Consider the following 22,796-nt stretch of genomic DNA (forward strand, 5'->3'; position numbering starts at 1 on the left):
CTTAGCTCACCTTTGCACTAATAGTTTGCGGGATTGAATGAAATATTTCATACTAGTTGGTTTGAAGGCCTAAGTATGCGTTTGTGAACACTATCTGTATTGTGTACATGTTGACATGTGAATGTTTTTGGAGCCAACAGGTATGTTTGTGGCATTTGAGTGTGTGTGGACAGGCCCCGCCCTTATAGACTTGTATTACATCTGAACCTGACCGTATTGAAATACATCCAGCAACTTGTAGCTTTATGCTGCTTCATGGTTTTACCCCCCCCCCTTTCTATAATCATCCTTCTATCCCCCCTCTCTAACATCCCTCTCTCTTATTCCCTTCTTTCCTTTTCCGTCCGGTCCAACACAAAAGATTTTCAAATATGATGAATATTAATACATTTTGGCCTTGATTGAAAAAGGGTTTATTCAGACATACCTCTGGTTTGTCAGAAGATTCATAACCCCTGTTGTTAAAGTAAAATAAAAACAGGACAACAAATTAAAAACAGGACAAGTTGATAAAAAAAAGGAGGCTCAGAGGAGAGTCTAACACTTCTGCTCTGTGACCTAGTATCATCTCTGGGTTGTCAGGCTCCACGACTAAGGCTAGCAGAAATGTTCCGAAGAGCGGCTCCGTCAAAGGTGGGATGGATGCCATCCCTCCACATGAGACCAGGCTTTCCCCAAAACGCGCTCCAACTGTCCGCAAAGCAAAAGCTGTTTTCTTGGCACCATGTGGCTAACCAGACAAATTTGAGCAGAAAACTAACATGGCAGATGATTTCAGAAAAAATGGAAACACAAGAAGCACAAGACTGGTGCATAGTCACGAAGCCAGCTTACGGCATGTATAGATATTGCATTAGAGTTGGTTGCTGCAAACACCCACCACTTTAAGAGACAGGCATGTGACTCATACCTGACTAGCATGAAGAATCTAAACAAAGACCTTCGTCAAAAGTCAAATGCATGAGTCATCTTAACCCGTCCAGTTCTGATGTGGGGTTGCCACATACCTCCAGATGTGTATAAAAATCGTTCTGTTTGGTTTGGTTTTTATTTTGGTCTCCGTGGCTCCACCTGCTGTGCACAGATGTAATTTTACTTACACTTGAAAGGTTTCAATGTGAGACAAATCTTTAAAAACATGACTGGATACGTCAATAACAATTACTTTGAATTATTTTCTACCCACAAGAACAAAAGTTAATTTTGTTTTCAGTTTGGGATACCTCTGGGTGCTCCTTTTTTCCAAATAGTTAAAAAGAAATTATAAATATATATTCATTTTAACTTTTTCTCTTTTTTGCTTTCACAGGTCACAGGGTACTATAAATCTCCTTTGTATATTCTAGACACATTTCAAAAAAACAAGGAAGGACCCGTGTTTTTATTGTTTATTAATGAGCTTATTAATTACGCAATTTCTGATTCTGAATTTATAAAATATGTGATTTGTCCATCCTGATCTACACAGTGCTAATAAAGAGGTGAAAAATACTTTTCATAACATTCTCTAGCAACTCTTTGATCTAAAACTTTTTTACATTTTTTTGCACCAACAAAAAGGAAACAGCAATCTTTGTGTAAAATCTGAGGTTTCTGTCTTCAGCCCACATAAAATACAAGACAGGTCCATAATCGGTGGAAGGTGAAAATCAACAGGAACCTCTATTTTAATGCAGTTTATGATCTTTGTTGTACTTTACCCCACTTTAGTTTCTATAACCATTTTTCGACAGTACAAATATTTGCACATATATACAGCTGCAGTCTTCTTCATGAAGTTGCACGCCTACAACTTCTCTCATCACTTGTTGCATATGTGATCTGTTATAAAAAAACGATGATCCTGTTTTGCTTATGAAATTTGTCACTAATTAATAAAACAAACATAACTCCTCATAACTATGAACATTTCAGTGCCTGGCAGCACAGAGACTACATTTGTTGGGTAAATAACCATTAAAAAGTTTTTTTTTATATATTTATTTGCTTAAATGTACATGATCTTAATATAAACATAAATGTAGCTGAATGGAGAACACTGATCCATCTTTTCCAGATCTCTGACGCTGAGTTCACCGTCTGTTTGAGGAAGAGGAAGGAGGAGTGGAAAAATGCGTGACAGCCTGGAGGACTCATGTTGGAGGCTGTGCAGCAGTTCCAGGTTACTTTTTAGTGAAGATGTTCTTTTTTGTAATCGTCTGCCATGTTTGTTTTCTGCTCACGGGTTTGATCTGCTGCACCAGAGACTCTGAAGGTACACTTTTAACTACTTTCTGTGTATTTTTGCAGGAGTACTTTAATGCATAGTTAAAAAATATAGAGGATAATGATGCAGATTTATGAGCAGTTGTATGCGTGATAACTAGTGAGAAATAATTTGCAGTTCAGCTACTTTTAAGTATTTTGTATGTTTTATGAATAAGTACAACACAGAGTTGAGGAAAAATAATTTAAATCTGGTTTAGCTTTGTGTGATTATGAAGCATCTTTTTTGAAGTTTTTATAGTATTTTTTGCTTCATAATCCATGTTCCTTGCTTAGATATTTGGAAATTATTGCAGTTTTGGCTGATACAGTTTCTAGTGTAGTACATTAGGTCTGTGTGGCTATTGAAAAAGCCTGTTTCCATGTGATAAAAGAGGAATGATTGATACAACAGGAAATAAAGGCTTCCTGTACAACATTATTGGTGCAACTGTTTTACAGTTAAATGCAGACTTATCTGTATTATTTAAGGATTATTCAGAGGCATGTATATTTATAAATTTATCCCAATTAGCCCTTAAAACCTCAGGAATGATGTTCCCAATCTGCAGCAGAGCTACACTTGGCTACATACATGTTTCTATCCTCTAGGTATCCACCTTTCAGTCCCTGAGGATCACCATGTCTGCCTGCCGTGTGAGCCCTCTAATAGTTCGGATGTGATCTGGACTCTTCGGAACAGGAGGGTCCTGGTGACCCGACAGGGAAACTACCAGACCAATCAGGACCACCAGCACTATGTTCTCAGCCGCAGTGACCTCTGCCTCCTTCAGCTCGACGACTCTGACGACGGAGAGTACCGCTGTAACCACCAGCTGGTAGCCGAGCTGCACGTGCTCATGGGTAAACCCGACATCTGCACTTTCTAAGCCATGCGAGCAACAACAAGCTGCTGTGTTGTGAAGGATTGGGGGTGGCACCTTCTATTAATCCAATCCATTGCATTCCTGCTCCTTCAGGTGATGGGTTTGCATCAAAGAAAAACATCTTCAAGTCTAGAACCGTGATTTCGGATGTGTCTGAGTTCTCTCACTACTTAGGGGTGTCCGAATCCACAATTCTAAAATCCAGTGCCCTTGAAATTTCCCAGAAGTCTCTGCAAAAAAAACAACGAGCATCAATGCTCAATAGATTGGTGAATATCGACCACAATGCATAATTGAAATGTATTTGATACATCACCCAGATCAGACGACAGTGGATTTATAAATAGTCTTCATAAAATGTAAAAAGGTTTTCACTTTAGCAAATGGGTGACGTCATATTTAAAGTAATGAAATTAATTTGTAGTAAAGGACTGACTTTTTTTAGATGTTCTTAAAAATCTAAAAAAAAAAAAAATAACATAAATAAATACATAAACTATCCACACCCATGTTGCTGTTTTTCCCTGTCAGGTCATGATTTTAGAGTGTCTGCTGGTTGGACACTCCTGCTCCCCTGCAGAGGCTCCTCCAAACCCAAACAGAGGTGGTTTCGACAGCGAGAAGGAGGGCGGCGGGAGGCCATCTTTACCCTCTTCAAGAACGGTACAGGGAAACCGGAAGCGAAGGAAAACAGTCGCCTCAGCTACGGTAACGATGCCCTGCAGATCCAGGACCTGCAGCCAGAGGACGCTGGAGAGTATCTGTGCAACGGCATCCTGCAGGCAAAAGTCAGCGTCCTCTCAGGTATTCACTCTGAAATACTCGATTACTCCATGCAGGACTGCCAATTTACTGTCAAACTATTTAAACCACTTGTTAAAAAAGTTAATATTTATGAATAAAATCAACAAAACTGGATACACAAAGCCATTTCATTATATTTCTTTGTAAATTGAACTTTTTAAGAGGGCCATTTTTGTTAAATATAGTAATTATTTGCAAACTCATGTTAGTTTTAACTTGAAAAGCACTTTTGGATGCAAGTATACGGCCAAGTTGGTCTGACTACTATAAAAAAACTGCTTGGATGAGCAGATCAACCTATTAAATTGTATTTGGAATGAATAACAGAATCCTGTGTTAAAATGACCTGGAAGTCTTTGAAGCCTCACAAACATTTGACTGAAGTGACCAAAAAAACTACAAATGATTTTTAAATGATTAAAATTATTAAGTAAAATGGGAGTAATTTTAATTTTCGCACTGATACCTCTCCATTGGATTACAAACCAGTGCCCCCAGAGCCAACAAGCATCCCATCATCCTCCAGCACGTCTCCACAGTCTGCTGTCGCGATCACAGGTACTTTCTTCTAATCACAAAAAAAAACATTAAAACTATTTCATTATTTAAAAAAGAACTTTAGAGGGAAAGAATGTAATTGGACAACTTGCAGAATTGTCCATCTGAGGAACTTCTTCAGTCTAAGAATTTCTTTTTGCATGAGAAACAGAGCATTTCATTGGAAGAAAAAGCTCAAAATATTGCAAAATTTTGCTAACATAAAATGGAATAATGTGCATTTAAAAATTTCTGCTTAACTGTTGATTAAACGCGTTTTGTTGTTTGCTAGAAGTGGTTGACTTAAAGAAGAAGAGAAATCCTGAGAAAGGTGCGTCTGCTTCTCTCTGCAACCCTCATCCAAGGACTGATGATGCGTTTCCTAATCCAGTGTTCTGTCTCCGTTCTCGCTCAGTTCTGTTGACGGCGGCTGTGGTTGGTTTGGCGTTAATCGTCGTCCTCATGGTTGTGGTTTGTGTTTTACTGACCAGCATAAAGTGCAGGAGAAAGAAAAAGAAGAGCAGACTCGCAGGTAAAACACTGAATGAAACTTCCAAATTAAAAAAGAGCAAGCTTTTTTTATTAAAAGTATTTAATTTTTTGTGTTTTTATAAAATACTTTGGCAAGCCGTAATGTACCATTTAACAAGTCTGACTTTTTTACTGAAACAAAAAACATGAACTGTCAATATAAAATGAAATCCTAAAGAGGTATGAATTAAAAGCCGAAATGATTGTTATAAACATAATTATTCCAATTTCTTTGTAGCTATGAAATCCTCTAAAATTAGTTATAAATGTTTTCTTCCAAAGATTTATTACTTTGTTATTGAAAGATTTTTGCAGTAATTTTTTTTAAATGTTATTAAAAATTGTAAGGAAAATTAACTGTCATTCTCTTGCTTGCAGAAGTTCGATTGTCAAATGTATGTATAGAAAGCCAGTATTGATGCTCTTAAAAGGTCCCATAGGGGAAAAAAGACATTTTGTGTGTAATTTTCCATCTTTTATCCGCAGCCACACAGGAACTCCACGACACAGAGCTGCAGCTGTGGAGCACATCCAGCGCTCCCACTGGTATCAAGAAAGTCCTTTTGAACTTTCTAGTCCCATTTTAGGACAGATTGAACTTTATCTCAGTTTGTTTCTTTATAGAAACTATGGAACTGGATAGTTGCTCCCTGCCTGAAGAAGATATTCACTACGCTTCTCTGGGACGACCGACCTGGAGGGAGAGACCCGTCTGGACCCCAACGAACCAGAGCCAAGTGATCTACTCCTCCATCATCACCAGACCTGCAGCTGAAGACTGAACCCAGATCAGTTCTACTTCATTTTACTTCATTTTACTCTTTCACACTGATTTTGGAGCTTTTAAATTGTTTTTATCCCAAAGCTGGCATAAAAAGGGATTGGTCCGTGCTGTATTTTTTTCATTTAACATAAAGCAAAACTTATATATTCTAACCATCTACTCTGTGAGAGATATTCTCATGTAAATAAAACAGGAAAGCAAAGTGAGAAAGAGAAGAATCCCTTCTTTTTTTATGCATTTGTGTTTCTAACGCAAACTTTTGTCAAAAAAATCTAGACAACAAAACAAAGAAAAGAATTTTAACCATGAGAACAGACACAAAAGTTGAAAGTTATTCTACAAGGAAAGTGATGCTTTGCAGGATTAGGTTGTATTTTTCTTTCTGTGGTCACATTATTCTTAATTCAACTAAAAATTATTTAAGAACCAAACATATAATGTGTAGCATAATGCATGTAAAAACCATCATATCGAATTCAAACAAACCTCTGTACAAAAAAAGAAACACTGCATGAAATACCTTTGGTGTTTTTTTCCTGCAAAATTACATAAAATAAATAATATGCAAATTAGTAAAATAAGTTATGGAAATATAATATTAATTAAAAGTGTGAATTAAAGGTAGGACAAAATAAATAAAAAACAAACAAAAGTAAGAAATCTTGATTATAATCATTTTAATAGAAAAGTTTAAAAGAAAGTTGACATCGTATTAAAAAAACTCGTTTATGTGAAAATATATGGAGGCCCTAAAGGGACATTGAAGAAAAAAAATCAAAGAAAAAAAATGTAAGTAAAAAAAAGTGGAAAAAAATTCAAAGTAAAAAAAAGAAGAAGGAAGAAGAAATAACACATTACTAAATGGTGAGCACAACAAAAATTGAAGAAAAGAAAAATCTAAGTTAAAAAAAACTTTTTTCCCCCCTTTTACTTCAAGTCTTTTATCTTCTTCAATGTCTCTTTAGGGGCTCCGTAAAAAAAAAAAAACTTTCTTTATGCCAACATTTTTAACTTTAACATTCTTTTGTTAAGCAGCTGGGATCATGGTTGAACCAAAATAGCAGAGTATCTGTAGTTATGACAGTAAAAAAAACACACTTTTTTCAAATCCTGCAAAGTTATGTCATAACTAATGCAAAGGAAGCTCACTAGCATGTGTGGAAATATTTTCATTAAAAAAAGGATAAAAACTGTTTTTACAAGTTTGTTAAAAAAAAAAAAAAAGTGGTAATACAGCAAATGTACAAATACAGCCACTCTGACATTCAAAACAAATACTGAGTGGAGCCCCATAACCTCCACTCAGTATTTCAACATATTTTAAAAGTGACAGTAATACAAAAACGTCATTATGATAACATTGCATACATTCCTTCAGGTCTAAATGTTAATTTGTTAATACAAATCTCTGCAAACAATCTTTGATCATATAGTTTTCATGATATAATATTGCAATGAAAAGTATAAAGCAGAACTTAAAGGTAGACATCTGTTTAAGTCCAACTATCCACTGAGCTGTGCAGAACTGACTGTGGCAGAGAGAAAAAGGAGCAATTTATCGATGGTTTTGTGGACCGCTGACGTTGTTTTTGTGGCTCACAGTAGAATACGTCACAAGCTCCTCCCTGTCTGTGCGGCGAGGTTTTCCTACATGCTTCAGACTGGAATAATGCAGAGATTCCTCCTATACAGAAAAAAAAAATCCCACATCTGATTACAAAGAAAGATAGCATGACATTTGTTTCAAAGACACAACAATCTCACTTTTTTTTTATTCTTATCATTCCAATCTACATTTAACAAACTGAATTTCCAAGCACTGGTTAAGTTGTAATGACAAGTTTGAACTGAAAAGTACATATAATCGTATATCTACACATGTTTTTTAGGTTTGCATAAAGTCAAACATTAAATTATAAAAAATAAAAGATTGGATCAAATTTATACCACAGTTTTTTTTGTGGATGTGAAAATGAAAATGCAATCCTCATTTTGCATTATTTGAGTCAAATGCTGCAGTTACATTGTTAAAATGAAAAAGCATTTCTGTTAATCCATTTTAATTGTCTAATTAGATATTTCTAATTGAATTTTGCTGCACATTTACTAGAGAACTTTTTGAAAATGAAAATGAAATTAATTAAGTGACAGAATGAGCAGATTGATTTTTCATTTTATCTTTGAGTCAACGAACGTAGCTTTATCGTGAAAATGAAAAAGTATTTCCGGTAGAGACTTTTATTTTGAAATATCAGGCATATATGGTTCCATAAACACAACAAGGCATTTCCAAGTGAGTCAGATCGAACAGTACTGACCTTTGTTACGGGCAGCCTGTTGTTCCATTGATGTAAATCACAGCAGCAAACAGGTTTTCCTGAAACGAGAGAGAAAGGTTACATACCAAACTTTGAATACAATAAAACTTTATTGACCTCACAAGGAGGAAAACAGTAGATAGATAATAAATAACACTAAAACTACACTTAAAAATGCATAACAATGCTAATTATTGTGGTACTCTAACATTTGTGGTTTTTAAACCTGTGCCAGAGCGCGTAAGCAAAATCAATTAAAAAGGCTTTCAAAGAGTAAAAAACTGTAATATATATATATATATATATATATATATATATATATATATATATATATATATATATATATATATATATATATATATATATATATATATATATATATATATATAAAATAAACAAAATCGGTTTGTCATGTGCTGCAAAAACAGCCACCTAGAAATATTACAAAATAGAAAATCTATTACTAAAATCAAAATAAATCTGCCAACAGGGTAAGAAAAAATGATCTTACCAAGAAGTTTCACTTTAAGAAAATATCCACTAACTTGTTTTTTTCAAGATACTTTTGCTGTTGAAAAACTTTCTTGATAAGATTATTTTTTTCTGACAGGACGGAAAATAAGGCAATATTTCTCAAAACTCGATAAGTCAAAGAGTCTTTTTGCTTTATGCTGAGATTCTCCAGTGACCCAGACACTAACTGGTTAATGAAAAGGCAAGAAAGCAAAAGTGAAAGTGCTGTGAGGAGATTATCGGAAGCCTGTTCAGCCCTACAGCAGTGTTGTTTTCTCAACAGTAATAGTGGTTTTACTTCTCTAACAGTGTTGTTTTCTCAACACTGCTGAGAAAACCGAGCAAAAACAGCAGCTCTGCTTCTTCTGGAAGGAGCTGAACTCCTTGCCTCAGCATGCCGGACCCTAAGCTGTGTCTGGAGGCTCTGGAGGCTCTCTCTGGCTGTCAGATCCAGTCCACAACCGGCGCCTCGCAGATGACGCCGCAGGACTTTGTCAACATTGTGGCTCTCAGGGAGTTTTACAAGCAGGCTGGATTTAAGGAACTGGAGTATGAAAGCATAGGAACCTTATCCCTGCAGGACTTCGATGATCGAGACCTTTACAGCTCCCCTCCGGCTTTATGTCAGGGACCCGAAGCCAGCCTGAAACCCGTAGTCAAAATAAATCTGCAGAACTTCTTCCATCCGGAGTTTGACTTTGACTTTACCCATGTGAAGGTAAGCAGACGGGAAGTTATGTATGCTTTTGTCAAAATTCTCAGAATGAGCTTGTTCGCACTTTGTGGCTCTGTGTCACACCCTGTTGTCTTGTAACCGAGAAAAGCAGGTCAGGTTGCATAATGTGTAGACACAATATCTTAAAAAAGAGCTGGATTGGCAAAATTAGGAGTTTAAATCAATGAGAACACAAACTGTTTTTTTTTTCAGACCTTTTCTTTCCAAAACCAGTGCAGAGACTTTAATCCACGGGTCTCAAAGTCCAGGCCTAGAGCGCCGGTGTCCTCCATGTTTTCCAACTAACCTGCCATTGAAGCTCCTTATTGGCTAAACACACCTGATCCAGGTCATCAGCAGCAGAGGAAGCGAGATTTTTTAGAAAACCAGCAGTATTCCAGCCCTCGAGGCCTGGAAGTGAGACCCCTGCTTAATCCATGCTTTGATCACTTTTAGCCTCGACTATTGTAATGCTCTAGTGCTGCCATCTATGGGATAAAGCTAAACCCATGCAAGAGAGGCCAGAGTCCAGGAATTTTCCACTTAATGCATTTTAACTGTCAAGCAGAGTCAATACATTACATTGACTTGGGACTTTTGCACATAATCATAGCTTTTCCCTTGAAGACAATAGAACATATACAATTTTTATTTTGAAAAGTTGTGGACTTGGGCCCCTTTTGAACTAACCAATTCAAATAAAGTGATTGATTGATATCAAGTAAACGCTTTCCCTCTTCTGCATTTGCCAACACTCAGGATGGCGATAAGAAGTTCCTGCGTGGGAATGAGGAGTACATCCGCCCCTGTGGGTGGGACCGCGCCGCCCTGCGAGTCGCGCAGCAGTACGACGGCGGCGATCAGTGGCTCGGGACGGGGACGAGTGCCTGGCCCGTCTCCTACCACGGACAGGGCATGGACGGCTCGCTCGGCATCATCCTGACCCGTGAGGGGAAACCGGACGACGCCCCACAGTTCCTGGAAGCTTGTGCCGCGTCCCTGATCAGAGATGAGACGAGGGGAAGAGGGGTGTACTCCACGCCTGACATCAAGCTGGCTGAGCAGTACTGCAAGCAGTTCACATCCAAGGTGGACGGGAGGCGGTACAAAGTGCTTCTGCAGAACCGCATCAACCCACAGAGCAGGAAGCCGTGCAACAGGGAAGGTCTCTGGTTGGTGTACATCCCCGAAAACAGCACTGACGTCAAGACAAAAGCCATCGTGCAAGAGTCCCTTCGTCCATACGGGCTGCTGCTGAAGCTGGCATGAGCCAAAGTAAAAATCTTCACGCCGCTCTGATGCTTCAGAAGGATTCCACCTCAACATCACAGTGACATCATGACCTTTTAACCCAGGTGGGGTAGAACAGGGGAAAAACTTTAAAGCTGTAAACACTGTCTTCCAACCCTTTGAAGCTATAGCCGACATTAATGTTTGAATCTGTCCACAAACTGCAGTACTACCACGAAAACTACTGTGACTTTTTCCTTTGGGGATGTACAAATACTTCATCAAGGTGATTGAACTGTAATATATTACATTTTCAGCTAAGTGACGAGTGGAGATAAAGGATTAAAACAATGTTCTTCTTGATGTGAGGGTCATCAGAAGTGAAAACTGCCACAAACTGGATTAAATTCATCGCTTACTGACACTGGAAATGTTTGTTTTAGATTTACAGCTCTGTATTCTTTAGATCATTTCTAATTTTCCGTTATTTCAAAAATGTGTTTTGCGTAAAATCTCATTTTATTTTTCCGACTTAAAAAGGATGAATCGATCATTTCTAGTTTTTATGTTACGGGAAAAAAAGTGCACAGAACACATAGTCCTCTTATTTACCTTTGAAATATATTATGTGGCATTTATAAATTCTTTTGCCCATTAAACATGACAATAAAAAAGTACCTTCTATTGCTAATCTGAATAAAATAATGTCCAATTTTGAGTTCTGCATATTTTAGTTCACCACTTAGCAGCAATAATTGAAAAGTGGTTGAAGAAATCCTGTTTATTGGTTAAATTGAAAAAAAAGTCATCCTTCTGAGTGCTGTTAATAAAAATTCACCTCAAAGCGTCAGTTCTGCCGATAAACTCTTCCGTGTGTTGCAGGTAAACAAAGGGTTAATTGCTTTTAGCTGAAACAAATGAGGAAATAACTGTAGGTGCGTTGTTACCTGAACTCAGGCAGAATCCAACCAGGACTACAAAGCAGAGGAAAACTAAAGCTGTGAGCACCCAAACTCCCAGAGTCCAACATGGCTGGGCCCGGTCCCTGATTGGCTTCTTCCCATCAGCTCCTAAAAACAACAACAAACAAAGTAAATTAGTCCTCTATACAAGTTTAAAGTTTCCTCAGTGGCAATTTTTAACTTGAAAAACATCTGTGGAATTTTTTACATTGTTATTAAAGTAATATTTTCCTTCAGAATAAAACAATGCAGTGAAGAGAAACTTTTCCCCCCCTGTTCCTATCTCAGAGTAAATTTCACATCATTGTTCTAAATTATTCTCTATTTGTTTGGGCAGCTTTTTGGATGTATCCGATTAAAAAATAACAGTTGATTGAGTGTGTTCAGCTAATGAGAACTTTGACTTTGAGTCAAGCTGAAGGTTTTTGTGGAGACACATCAGACCAGACAACATTTTTCCATCTTCTATTGTTCAGTTTTGGTGAGTCTGTGTGAATTTTAGCCTCGGTTTCCTGTTCTTAGATGGGTGGTCTTCTGTCGTCCATCTGCCTCCAGTTTGGACATGTTGTTGCGTTCATAGATACTCTTCTGCAGACCTCGGTTTTAACCACAGGTTCTTTGAGTTCCTGTTGTCTTTCTATCAGCTGGAACCAGTCCGGCCGTTGTCCTCTGACCTCAACAAGACATTTCCACCCACAGAACTGCCGCTCACTGGATATTTTCTCTTTTATGGACCATTCTCTCAGTAAGCCCTAAAGATGGTTGTGGGTGAAAATTCCAGTAGATCAGCAGTTTCTGAAATCCTCAGAGCAGCTTGTCTGGTACCAACAACCACATTCAAAGTCACTTCAATCAGCTTTCTTCCTCGTTCTGATGCTCTGTTTGAAACTGCAGCAGATCGTCTGGACCATGCCTACAAGCCTACATGCATTGAGTTGCTGCCATGTGATTGGCTGATTAGAAAATTGGGCTAACGAGCACCTGGACAGGTGGACTTAAAGTGGTCATGAGTGCAGTTTCGCCTCAAAAGTTTGAGTCTTTTTTGATGTGCTAAGTTCCTAAATTTAAGTTTGTTCCTCTTTCCAGGCGTTTCCAATCGCTTAAAGATCCCCTTTTACTAAATGTTGGACGCAAAAATATACATATACATACCACTCATTGTGAGCTGGATTCCTCCATTTACATGCTCACTTGCTTCGAGGCGCCTGGCACAGAAATACAGCCCAGCATCCTCCTCCTGCACCTCATTGATCTCCAGGCTGACCTGGCCGCTCTCCACGGCTCCTGCCCAGCCTAGGCGTTTGTTTCCAGAGTGGACGTCTGCTGTGTCTCCACCTGAGAGTTTACTGGATCTCTGGGTGAGCAGAGGCAGCAGCTGCTCGGAGCGCAGCAGGTACCAGGTGACCTCTCCGCTGGAAGACAGGTTGCAGCTCAGAGAAACATTCTGGCCCTTCTGGATCACCAGAACGGAGCTGGGACCAGGTGAGGAGGAGGAGGAGGATGGGCAGCATCCTGCAGCATCTGAAGAGCAGACAAACTGGAGCATTGACAACAAAGACAGACTAACTTCAATTCTTCTAACGTGTTTGATGGCATCTTTAAATGTAAACAATCAGAAAATAAAGAGCTTACACAGGAGAAAAACAACCCAAAGCAGAGGAGCCATGATGACTTCTGGAGATGTTCTGTCCTCTCACACGTTTGCAGAAGACTGACTCTGCTGGCAGTTGGTTTCATGTTGAGGTGCTGGGGGGGTGTCGGAAAATGCGTTTTTGCGCAAAACTAGGAAATTTCCACATCCTCCAGTCTGCTGCGTGCGTCTGCTTCACTAAGGTTTCGTTTCTGCGGTGGATAACCCAGGTTTGAAACCACCGCTTTCCAACAAAGAACAATAATAAATCACGTTCCCTTTACTGCACTTTTTATGTTAATAAACCTATTACCTCGTTAAACCTATTTGCTTTTCTCCATGTAGCCATTACTGTTGTTCAAAGTGCATATTTACAATGGAATATTCCCAATTAATGTTGAAATGAATTAATAATATTAATAATACTAACACAAATCATACCAATATAATAATAATAAGGTATATATAACATAAAAAATATTAAAATAAACCATGTATTACATGTGAAACCAGAGGTCAACATCGATGCTTTTACTTTGTAAATAATTCCAAGTAAATGAAACTGAGTTTCCTCACTGGGGAGTAAAACTCGCTCCCTCCCTCCCTGACAACAGACTCCGTCAGTCAGTCACGCAGCGGAAGGCAGGAGGGAAGGAAGGAGGTAGAACTAAGCATCCAACCAGCGGACAAACAGAACCGGACAGAATGCGGCTGCGGTAAGAAACGAGCTTTTTTTACTAAGAAAACACCAACTTAGTTTTATTTATTTTTCATTTACGGTTTTTGCGAATTTTGTGTGTACGTGTTGCATTGTGTGCTCCATGATTTCATTTGTTAATGCTTTATTAATAGATACTATTTATTTATGTATTCGTTCATTTATTGCATAAAAACATCTTTTGTAAATGCATGATCTTCGCTGCACAGCTGCAGGGAAGACGTGCCCCGCATGCGGTTCCACTGTTGACCGGGAGGGGGCAGCACTGCGAATGTTGACAGTTTCGTTTCTGAAGCTGAGCTGCAAAAACCGAAACTTAACTCAAACCTGTTGAGTAGTTGAACCTGTTATTGTGGCGATAGAGTCAGATGTTTATTTTAATGGAAGTAAAAAAAACACAAATATATTCAAATTTGGCTTCATTATTTTGCCGTTGTTAAAAACACATGTTTGTGAAGACCTGTTAACCTGTTAGGACGTGGAAAACAAGTATATAAATAGACTTGTTGACAAAGTTCAAAAGTTAAAGTAATACTCTCATCTTTAAAATTATATAAGCAAATTTAGGTTTTCTCTATAAATTAGATACTAAATATGATCTTTGACAATTAATGAGTGTTTTCTTGTGTTTTTGCAGGTTCTTTGTGCACATTATATGTTTGCTGACTGGCTGCTTAGTTAGTGAGTATCCTACTGATTTACACTTGATTCAAGAGTTTTTGTTGGGGGGGTTATACTTTGTGAAATGTCAAAGTTACTTAATCACTAGTTTTTAGTTTTAAGGTTAATTTTACTCATAAAAGTACTATTTAAATCAGATTTGCTCTGACAATAAGTAAAGGGTGTTTTTGAATAGTACAGTTGATATTTATATATTTTTTAATTTTGTTATTGATTGATTGGGAGTAAAAAAACAGGCAGCATAGGTGCTGATACAGTTTTAACCCTGATTATTTTGAATTTGATGACTTTGTCACCATCAGATCAGTCGTTATAATAGAGTTATGAACTTAACTAAAAGAACCAAACTTTATTGTAAAACTTTTGCTCTTGAATTACAAAGTATTTATGTTTTTTTATATATAAATAAATATATATAAAGTGTTTTCCCAGAACGTTACAAAATAAGTGTCTCACTGCCAGTGCCTTAGAAGCTTCCAATTGAAGATTTACAACTATTCCAGAACTGGGTTTCTTTCTTTTTTTTTACAATAAGTAAGAAGATATAGAACTTTCAGCACAAGATCTTTGATAAACAAATAAACAGTCTCTTTATCCGATTCCTTCTTCTTTCAGACTCGTTTGCTCTGCCCTCCCCTGTCCACCCCGTGACTGTCGTGTCCACGGTGGGCAGCGAAGTTGTCCTTCCCTGCTGCTGGAAGTCCCAGTTAGATGAAGCGGCCAATTCCATCCATCACATCCAGTGGGTCACGCCCCCTTACACCGTCTTCGAGCAGCGCGGCGAGGAAAAGTGGCAGGCGGTGGAGTTTGGGGGCCGACTCCAAATACTGGAGGAGAGGTTGGGGTCTGGGGACTGTTCCCTGGTGATCAAAGACGTCCAGATCAGGGACACGGGGAAATACGAGAGCTTCATGGTGGTGGAGGCGGTGAGGTCCAAAAGAACCCGGGTCTTCCTGCAGAGTGTCAAACTGTCGGTGACAGGTTAGTGTGGACGTCCTTTTTTTATTTTTTAAATGTTCCACTTTCAATTTCAACCCACATATTTATGCATTCTTGAGTCTATTAATGATTTAATCTTAAAGCTTTATTTTATTTTCACATATTTTTGTCATTTCAATGTCTTTAAAGTATTCTAATTCACTTCTAACTTTGGGAAAATATGTTTTATGGTTACTTGTCCCACTTGTTTCTGTTTCAAACCTTCTTTTTCTTTCATTTTTTTATGAATTTGGTTTTTAAGTATTTTGTTTTCTTTATCTTTTTGTCTCACTTGTTTCTGTTTTCATTTCAAACCATCTTTTTCTTTCGGTTTTTATGCTTTTTGTTTTCTTTATCTCTTTGTCTGTCTTTCCTTCTCAACTTCCATCAACATTTATCCAACTTTCCTTCACAGAGTCATCTCTTTTGTGTCTCAGATAACAAATCTTGGCAGTCGCATCGTCCAGGTGAAGACTTTGTCATAGATCTTCGGACGCCATATTCAATGACCGTGGTCTTCCTGGGAAAGTAAGCTACTTTTACTCTAGGACTCTAGGACTTAGCTTCTGTAGAACAGCAGTAGTTCATCAGACCTAACCCCCCCTTCCCCTCTCTGTAGCTTAGAGCTCTCATAAACTCTCTCTCCTGCTAGCTTACAGCCCCTCACACCCCAAAGCTAGCATTACAAGTGCAACACAATGGCGAGCAATATTGAAGCTGTCCAGATCCAGATTCCAGCTCAGACGGAGAAAAGGAAGACGTTCATGGATCCGTTTGTCTGCAAATGGATGCGTCAGAAAGGGGCGGAGCTGGCAGCTGGTGGCCCCGCCCAGCATCTTCTCTGCGTCACAGCTACAATCGTTTTTGAGCGGCTTTTTCCCCCGTCTACTCCTGATTCACAACGATTTGAATAAATGCAATTTTAATCTTAATGCCCAGCAAAAACAAAACAAAACAAAAAACATAACAAAAAAGAATCTTAAGAAAATCCTAAAAACTGACATTAAAAAAAAACTGCAAACTATACAGTAATAAAATTAGGATTTTTAAAGTGGAAGTTTAAGTAAAGTGACAGGAAACAGTAGCAACCGAATCAATTTGTAGTCAAAGCAGAGTTTGTCCACTGGAGTCTTATGATTATTTTACATTTCTGACTTCTGTACCACCTGAGGGGTGAAGTGTGAACAGTTCATGTCTAAAGAAATCATTTATCACAGCAGATGTGGGTCCTTTTTGCATCGGTTTCCCACAAGTGGTGCTTGTGTTATTGTGTTATTGTTCAAGTGGAGGTCAGGGTTAAAGCGTACTTCCCCAAGGATTGTTTTTACATTCTGAGGACGTTTCACAGCCGTGATCTAAATGTTTCTCCAAACAAAAACCGGCACAGCGACGGGACGCCAACGCCATTTGAAGGACTGCACCAATGATGCACCAACAGGATGCACCAATATCCTACGTGCTTTACATTTCATATTATGACTATTTAAGATATGAAAAAAAAAAAAGTTTAATTGAAATTGCTTCAATTGTTTGCTTACATGTCTATTCCATTCACAGCCTTTTTGGGTTTTGTCTCTTCTCCCACCCTCATTTGTTGCCAAAAACATCCAAAAACGACTTCCACTCGATAAAAAAAGCATCTGATACCAAAAAGTTAAATGATAAAATCAAAACTCATCTGAAAGTAGATCTGTTAGAGGTTTGAAAACGCAGCGATGCTTGGGATCAGAATCTCTAATCTTGAGCAAATATTAACGTTACTGTTGCAGAACAAAAGTTGTTTGCTTCTTTAATATCTTAAGATGTACAGTAAACAGTTACGAGGATGGAAAATTTACTCATCAAACATCTTCTCTAAAAATGAAAGATTCAGTTATTCATGCGGGAAACCGTCTCCATTGCTGTTCCTTTAGCTGTCTATCATCTGTGACCGTTCATCTGTTTTCCTTGTCCAGTTTTTAGGTAATCCAGCTGTTCAGAAAACAAACACGTTTCAAAATACTACTTTAGAATTATTTCTTTTAACGTATTTGCTATCAGAACTAAAAAAATAAATCTACCGGCTTCCTGAACTGGAAGAGCAACTGAACCTAGGATTAAAGAACCAAAATGGAATAAAATAAAACAATATGTAGCCACTTTGACACCCAAGTTTAAAGATTAAAAACAAGATATACACTTTTAGGGTCTAAATATTTCCTTTGACTTTAAAAAGCATCTCAGTGATGAGAAAAAAGGGTTTCCTTACTATGTGTTGGTCAAATGAAAGTAAAGAAAAAAGATGTGTGCTCGGCAGCTCATCTGGTTTCTTTAAAGACCCACTCAGAAATAAACAGTGTTATTTTTTTAACAGCTTCTTTTGGCATTTTTCTGATGATGGAGCACATATTTTAAGAAAACTACTCTCCAAATGGCATTTTTGAGTATTTCTTTATTCAACTAAGTTGCTGTGAATCAGGAGTAGATGAAAAAGATGGTATTTGTGGCGTAGAAAAAAGCTCCATTCTGATGCATCTGTGTAGATCCGTGTACGTCTGCGTTTTCCTCGTTCCAGCTGGCATCTGTCTCAAAACTTAACCCAACATTGCTCGGCATTTGTGTTGCACCAGCAATAGTAGGTTGGGGTAGTGTGTGTGTGTGTGTGTGTGGGGGGGGGGGGGGTACGCTAGCGGGAGAGTGAACAGAGAGCTCTCAGCAAACAGGGATGGGAATTGGGGCGGGATTGCTCGCACCATTAGTCCCAGCCACAACTCAAAGAAAAATTCCTGATGAACTCTTGGTGCTCTGCAGAAAATATGTCCTAGAAAACAACAACAGATTTTTTAAAATTTTGGATAAAAATCATAATTAAAACTGAGAATGCTTTGAAAAATACATCAGATGATTGAGGCGGTTCCTTAACCATTCAAGGAGATTCTATTGAGAACGGGCAGAACGTGTGTTTGCTTTGGTGATTCGTTCTGAGTGACGAGCCTTCTGGGGCTTCTGGGAAATATGGTTTGGGTTTCCAGGATGGTAGCTTGACTTCAGAGAAAGATTGACATGTTTTCCAGTTATAGCTGTCACTTTGTAAAGTGGTTTAACCAGCTACAGTTTACGTTGCGTGCCTTAAATGAGCATCAATGCGACACACACGTCAGTTAACCTAAAAAAAAGCAAATACAAGCGTCTGTGTGTGTTTTGCACAGCAGAGGAGATGCTATCACTTTCTAATATTTGTCTTTCTTTCAGGGAAACTTGGGCGATACAGACTTTTAGTGCGTCACTGTCTTTTTTGTTTTTTGTTGAGCACAATTTTAGCTCCTCAAAGTGAAATTTTTGAAACCATTCATTTGGGGAGGGTAGCTTCTTCCTGCCTTAGTTTGACATCATAATAATCCGGTCCTCACTTAAATGACGTGACATCAGAAGCACCAACCTTGTAAATGCATCATGTTGGCACGAATATCCGTAGATTTACTCTGTTGAGCTTTGTTATAGAGAGGTGGAGTGGAACGCTGTGAACCTCAGAGCTACACCATCTAACAGAGAACCAGCGCCAGTGTCACTGGTTTAATTAAGACACACAAAATCACAATAAAACGTTGGTTTATGCATTCATTCATCAAGCATTCATCAAGTCGACTTTCCTGCGTGAGGGTTTGTGTGTTTGCAGGTTTTCCCTCATTATTTTAAAAGCATTTCCCTTTCTGTACTTTGCAGGAACAGCTCTGAGTGGTCTCTGCTGTGGATGAAGGAAGATGAACAAACCAGCGAACGCCTGGAGAAAAGTCCACGGGGTGACAAGCTAACGCTGAAGAACCTACAATTCTCAGATGAAGGGATCTACAAAGTCTTGGACGAACAGGGGGTCTCGGTCAGCACAATCCAGCTTTCCGTTGAAGGTGAGGGACCTGCTTCACCTCCAGATGATGAGGGAATTGATTGGTTTGGATTTTGTTACGGCGTTGAAACGGATAGTTGTTTGAAAGAAAGCCTATCTGTCCATTTAGGGGCTGGAGTTCTTTACATCAAAATGAAAGACATCTATTTATATCAAACTTAAAACTGTGTTCAATTGTTTCCCTCTTTGTCCCAAGAGGACATGGTCGCAGACAACAACATGGCGCCCAGACATCATTATCATCATTATCCGGAAGTCCGGAACTGGAAGTTCACTTTTGTTCCCCACTCCCCATTTTGGTCGGAAAATACTCTCGTTTTGGTCCAAAAACACAAATTTAACTGGTGTTCCTGACGGTGTAAAATGTTAAAACGTCAACACCGGAGATGTCTCTGTCAATGCCTGCTTTGTTCAGATTGTAACTAAACGTCAATCAAGTGGCTTCTCACCGATACGCATATAAAGGATGGCATAGCGGCGCAAAGGTGCTTTTCTCCACGACAGAATACTCTGATTCATGTCGATCGTGTTGAGTTACAGTCAATGAAGGATTGTTAACCCTGGAGCTAAAGCTCCGGTGTAACAGTTTTAACAAATCTGAACACTTTTTTTTAAAACTTTTTTAAAGGAATACAACAATTACCATTTTTTCCCCTGTTTTAAGCTCATGTTGCACCCTGAACCTTAAAGGTGCTACAATCCTGAAATCTTGTAGAATTTCCGTTTCCGGCTAATGATGTCTAGGCGCCATCATGTCTGCAACCAGGTCCCCCTTATTTGTCCAAGAATTTGGATTCTTGGCATTCACTAGCTCCTGTTTACTCGTGACTTGAGGATTTTCATGCTTCCGTTGACACAACAGCTCAGGAGTTTGATAAACCTCACATAAGGGCTTTCTCTTGAGTCGTACCATAACAGTACTTTGTCGCAGTAAAGGGAGAAGAGGCATTTTTTAGTTGGGGAAAAAAAAAAGACATCATGCGTTGATATTTAAAAAAAATACTTGTTTTGCCAATTCCTCGTTCTTGATGGAGTTTCTGAAGTGTTGTTGATGACTTTGGAGTGTCCTGGAGACACGTGTACCTTACTTAGCTGACGTTACACAACTTAAACTACTCTTTGCTCCGGTAACCGTGGCGTCTCTTAGGCTGAGTTAGGCGACGCTGCCTCCTTGAGAGCTTGGTCATGATTGCTGCTTCAGTGTTCTCTCCATGGAGTGTTTTTATAAACCCAGGTCAAACACTGTTTCAGCTGTAGATAGATACTTTATTCATCCCTGAAGGGACATTTTAAAACATTACTGTTGGTTTGTGGCCCCATTTGGCTGCTTTTACCAACCCCCTATATGACCAATGATTCAAATTTCAGGAACTATTGACATGTCCGCCCATTTAACCCTTCCCTTTAACTGTAGACGACTAATTTCTGAAGCCCCTGCCCCGTTTCCTCAACGTTCCTGCTCCATAGAGTTACATCGTCTGCAAAGTTTGCATCTTCGACCCTTATGAAGTCTGAATCTGTCAAACCGTCATAGTTTTTGATGACACAAGTTTGGTAGAAAACATTATGAACGACTAAAATCTCTGCTAAACTAAGACGTTTTCATCTAGGAATGCGTACAAACATTGAATTAAAAAAATTCAGGCATTTAAAAAAATTAAGTGGTTCTTTTTTTTGCCCCTACAGACATAGAACACGACAAACTACGAATGTCACAAACTTCACAAACAGGTGAGAAATCATTTGAGAAGCACTTTTAACATTTGAAATTAAAAGATGTGAGGGAAAGAAAACAGAAGAGTTTAAATTTCTATTTACCAGTTATTTTAAGAAAATTGATGTGAAAAAACATGTTAATATGGTTTGTGAAAATCCATTTTATAAGTTTTGAATGCAATTATTTTAAAATGGTTTTGAATATCATGTATCTCAAGATGTAATCAGATTAAAAGGAGATGCCATAATTTAATCTACATTTATCTGCACACCTATTGGAAATAAAATAAAAAAAACGGCAATTGAAGAAAACATTTATGCAGATCTAATTGCTTGTTTTAAGGTTTCAAGCCTGTTTTTTTTCTTTTCTTCCTTTCCAAGGTGGGACCGCTCAAAGCAGCAGCTCGCGTGTTTTCGTCTCCGCTGTTCTCTTCTTCACTGTTCAGATTCTTCATCTTGTTTGAGGCTCATTTCATACATCTTGTTACCAAAACTGCAAGTGTAAATAAAGATGTGTTGAGGTTAAGAAGCTGGTCTTTTTAGAAGAGGCGTAGACGGTCACTAGTACAGGTTGGGACAAATTGTTAAAAATTTGACTATTTTGATTTTCAAGGCTCTTTTTCTATCTTTTAATCACAAAAAATTGTAAATCTGTATAAAAACTTCTAGTTTAATTAAAAAAAGATCACCAGATAGTACACTATTTTCAACACCCAGTAATTAGTTGAGAGAAATTGTAAATTATATAAATAAGGGAACTTGATCCAAACACTAAAAGGGTAAATCAATATTTTTTTGTGGCAAATCAGAATCATTTATTGTCATTTCCACAGCTTTTACACTGACATAAGAGATTGTTCGATATGATGATGTAAAAGATTTGCAAATCATTTATAAATCATCAGATGATCCAGAGGATTTTAGACTCTCAATTAGGAAAAGACATTAACTTTAAAAATTCTAATAAATGAGGGTTTCTCCGAATGAACATGTAAAACTTGTTTATATCTTGTGTAAAAAATAACATTTTCAATCAAGGGGTTTTAATTTTTAATGCATTTATTTTATTTTCATGTGTGTGTGGTAGCATATGACATTTGATTTTGTGATTCCTGAAGCTATTCCCTTCTGCTGTGCTTCAAACGCAAAGATGACGGCGCTTAAATTAAGTCGAACGACCGGCTGAATTTCCTCTGAACTGAGCAGAACCAGAACGTTTTTAAGAAACTCGTTTGATTGATTTTCCTGGATGTCAACCAAGTATTTATCGACATAATGAACAAGAATTGATGGAAGTTCTTAACAAGACTAAACCGGATCATTGTGAGTCCCAGATAAAAGCCAGAACTTCACTGTAGGACTGTTAAAAATGAGTTCTTTTGAGTGTTCCTGTAAAGAATTAAATGATTTTTTAGAAACGTCATGGTAACAAATCTGAACATCTGACTGAGTTAAAAAAACAAAAACAAAAACCTAAAGTTTACTGAAAATAATGATAAATGTAACTGGAAACAGGCACTTTAATGAGCATTAATAAGCTTTAACTGATATTTTTGTTTTATAAAAAACAATAAACCTGATTTTTGCATTTAAAATTGTCTCTTTTACTGAATAGACAACAAAAACTTTTTAAAATATTCTTAGTCCAAATAAAACTAAACGTGA

The 22,796-nt window shown here is 38.0% G+C and overlaps 4 protein-coding genes across 5 annotated transcripts in view; 3 read left to right on the plus strand and 1 right to left on the minus strand.

Annotated features, from left to right (window-relative positions):
- Positions 1-6,601, plus strand: part of LOC105355020 — a 55,808-nt gene extending 49,207 nt beyond the window's left edge. Inside the window, exons 3-10 of one of the 2 annotated variants that reach the window (XM_011480683.3) lie at positions 2,057-2,254; positions 2,857-3,108; positions 3,663-3,935; positions 4,425-4,493; positions 4,765-4,803; positions 4,888-5,004; positions 5,490-5,549; positions 5,628-6,601. In XM_011480683.3, the coding sequence (XP_011478985.1) occupies positions 2,179-2,254; positions 2,857-3,108; positions 3,663-3,935; positions 4,425-4,493; positions 4,765-4,803; positions 4,888-5,004; positions 5,490-5,549; positions 5,628-5,785 (1,044 nt within the window). In that variant the 5' untranslated portion in view covers positions 2,057-2,178 and the 3' untranslated portion in view covers positions 5,786-6,601. The remainder of the gene's footprint in view (positions 1-2,056; positions 2,255-2,856; positions 3,109-3,662; positions 3,936-4,424; positions 4,494-4,764; positions 4,804-4,887; positions 5,005-5,489; positions 5,550-5,627) is intronic. The other variant, XM_020706964.2, reaches the window with a different exon arrangement.
- Positions 6,454-13,522, minus strand: LOC105355022. The gene is made up of 5 exons (XM_011480684.3): positions 13,158-13,522; positions 12,678-13,046; positions 11,511-11,633; positions 8,106-8,164; positions 6,454-7,471 (listed from the first exon to the last, which is right to left on the minus strand). The coding sequence occupies exons 1-5, from the start codon at positions 13,189-13,191 to the stop codon at positions 7,343-7,345; spliced, it is 714 nt and encodes a 237-aa protein (XP_011478986.1). The 5' UTR covers positions 13,192-13,522; the 3' UTR covers positions 6,454-7,342.
- On the plus strand, positions 8,522-11,413 carry LOC101155700. Its single transcript, XM_004073909.4, has 2 exons — positions 8,522-9,336; positions 10,093-11,413. Exons 1-2 carry the CDS (start codon positions 9,013-9,015, stop codon positions 10,600-10,602), a joined length of 834 nt encoding a protein of 277 aa, XP_004073957.1. The 5' UTR covers positions 8,522-9,012; the 3' UTR covers positions 10,603-11,413.
- Positions 13,523-13,742: 220 nt separating the features above from the next.
- On the plus strand, positions 13,743-22,551 carry LOC101166061. The gene is made up of 7 exons (XM_004073730.3): positions 13,743-13,871; positions 14,511-14,554; positions 15,170-15,535; positions 15,970-16,060; positions 19,235-19,416; positions 21,102-21,146; positions 21,513-22,551. The coding sequence occupies exons 1-7, from the start codon at positions 13,861-13,863 to the stop codon at positions 21,593-21,595; spliced, it is 822 nt and encodes a 273-aa protein (XP_004073778.1). The 5' UTR covers positions 13,743-13,860; the 3' UTR covers positions 21,596-22,551.
- Positions 22,552-22,796: the final 245 nt, after the last annotated feature.

This window comes from Oryzias latipes, chromosome 11, assembly GCF_002234675.1.
Source record: "Oryzias latipes chromosome 11, ASM223467v1".
NCBI classification, from domain to species: Eukaryota; Metazoa; Chordata; class Actinopteri; order Beloniformes; family Adrianichthyidae; genus Oryzias; species Oryzias latipes.

What these genes read in the sequence shown, in the direction of transcription:
- LOC101166061 (XM_004073730.3), top strand. An exon ending in AATCCAGCTTTCCGTTGAAG is followed by an intron (nt 19,417 to 21,101) that starts GTGAGGGACCTG and finishes TTGCCCCTACAG; the next exon opens with ACATAGAACACGACAAACTA. An exon ending in GTCACAAACTTCACAAACAG is followed by an intron (nt 21,147 to 21,512) that starts GTGAGAAATCAT and finishes TTCCTTTCCAAG; the next exon opens with GTGGGACCGCTCAAAGCAGC.
- LOC101155700 (XM_004073909.4), top strand. Translation starts at nt 9,013, where the DNA reads ATGCCGGACCCTAAGCTGTGTCTGGAGGCTCTGGAGGCTCTCTCTGGC. An exon ending in TTGACTTTACCCATGTGAAG is followed by an intron (nt 9,337 to 10,092) that starts GTAAGCAGACGG and finishes GCCAACACTCAG; the next exon opens with GATGGCGATAAGAAGTTCCT.
- LOC105355022 (XM_011480684.3), bottom strand. Translation starts at nt 13,191, where the DNA reads ATGGCTCCTCTGCTTTGGGTTGTTTTTCTCCTGT. An exon ending in AATCCAGCTCACAATGAGTG is followed by an intron (nt 11,634 to 12,677) that starts GTATGTATATGT and finishes TGTTGTTTTTAG; the next exon opens with GAGCTGATGGGAAGAAGCCA. An exon ending in ACAGGCTGCCCGTAACAAAG is followed by an intron (nt 7,472 to 8,105) that starts GTCAGTACTGTT and finishes TTTTCTGTATAG; the next exon opens with GAGGAATCTCTGCATTATTC.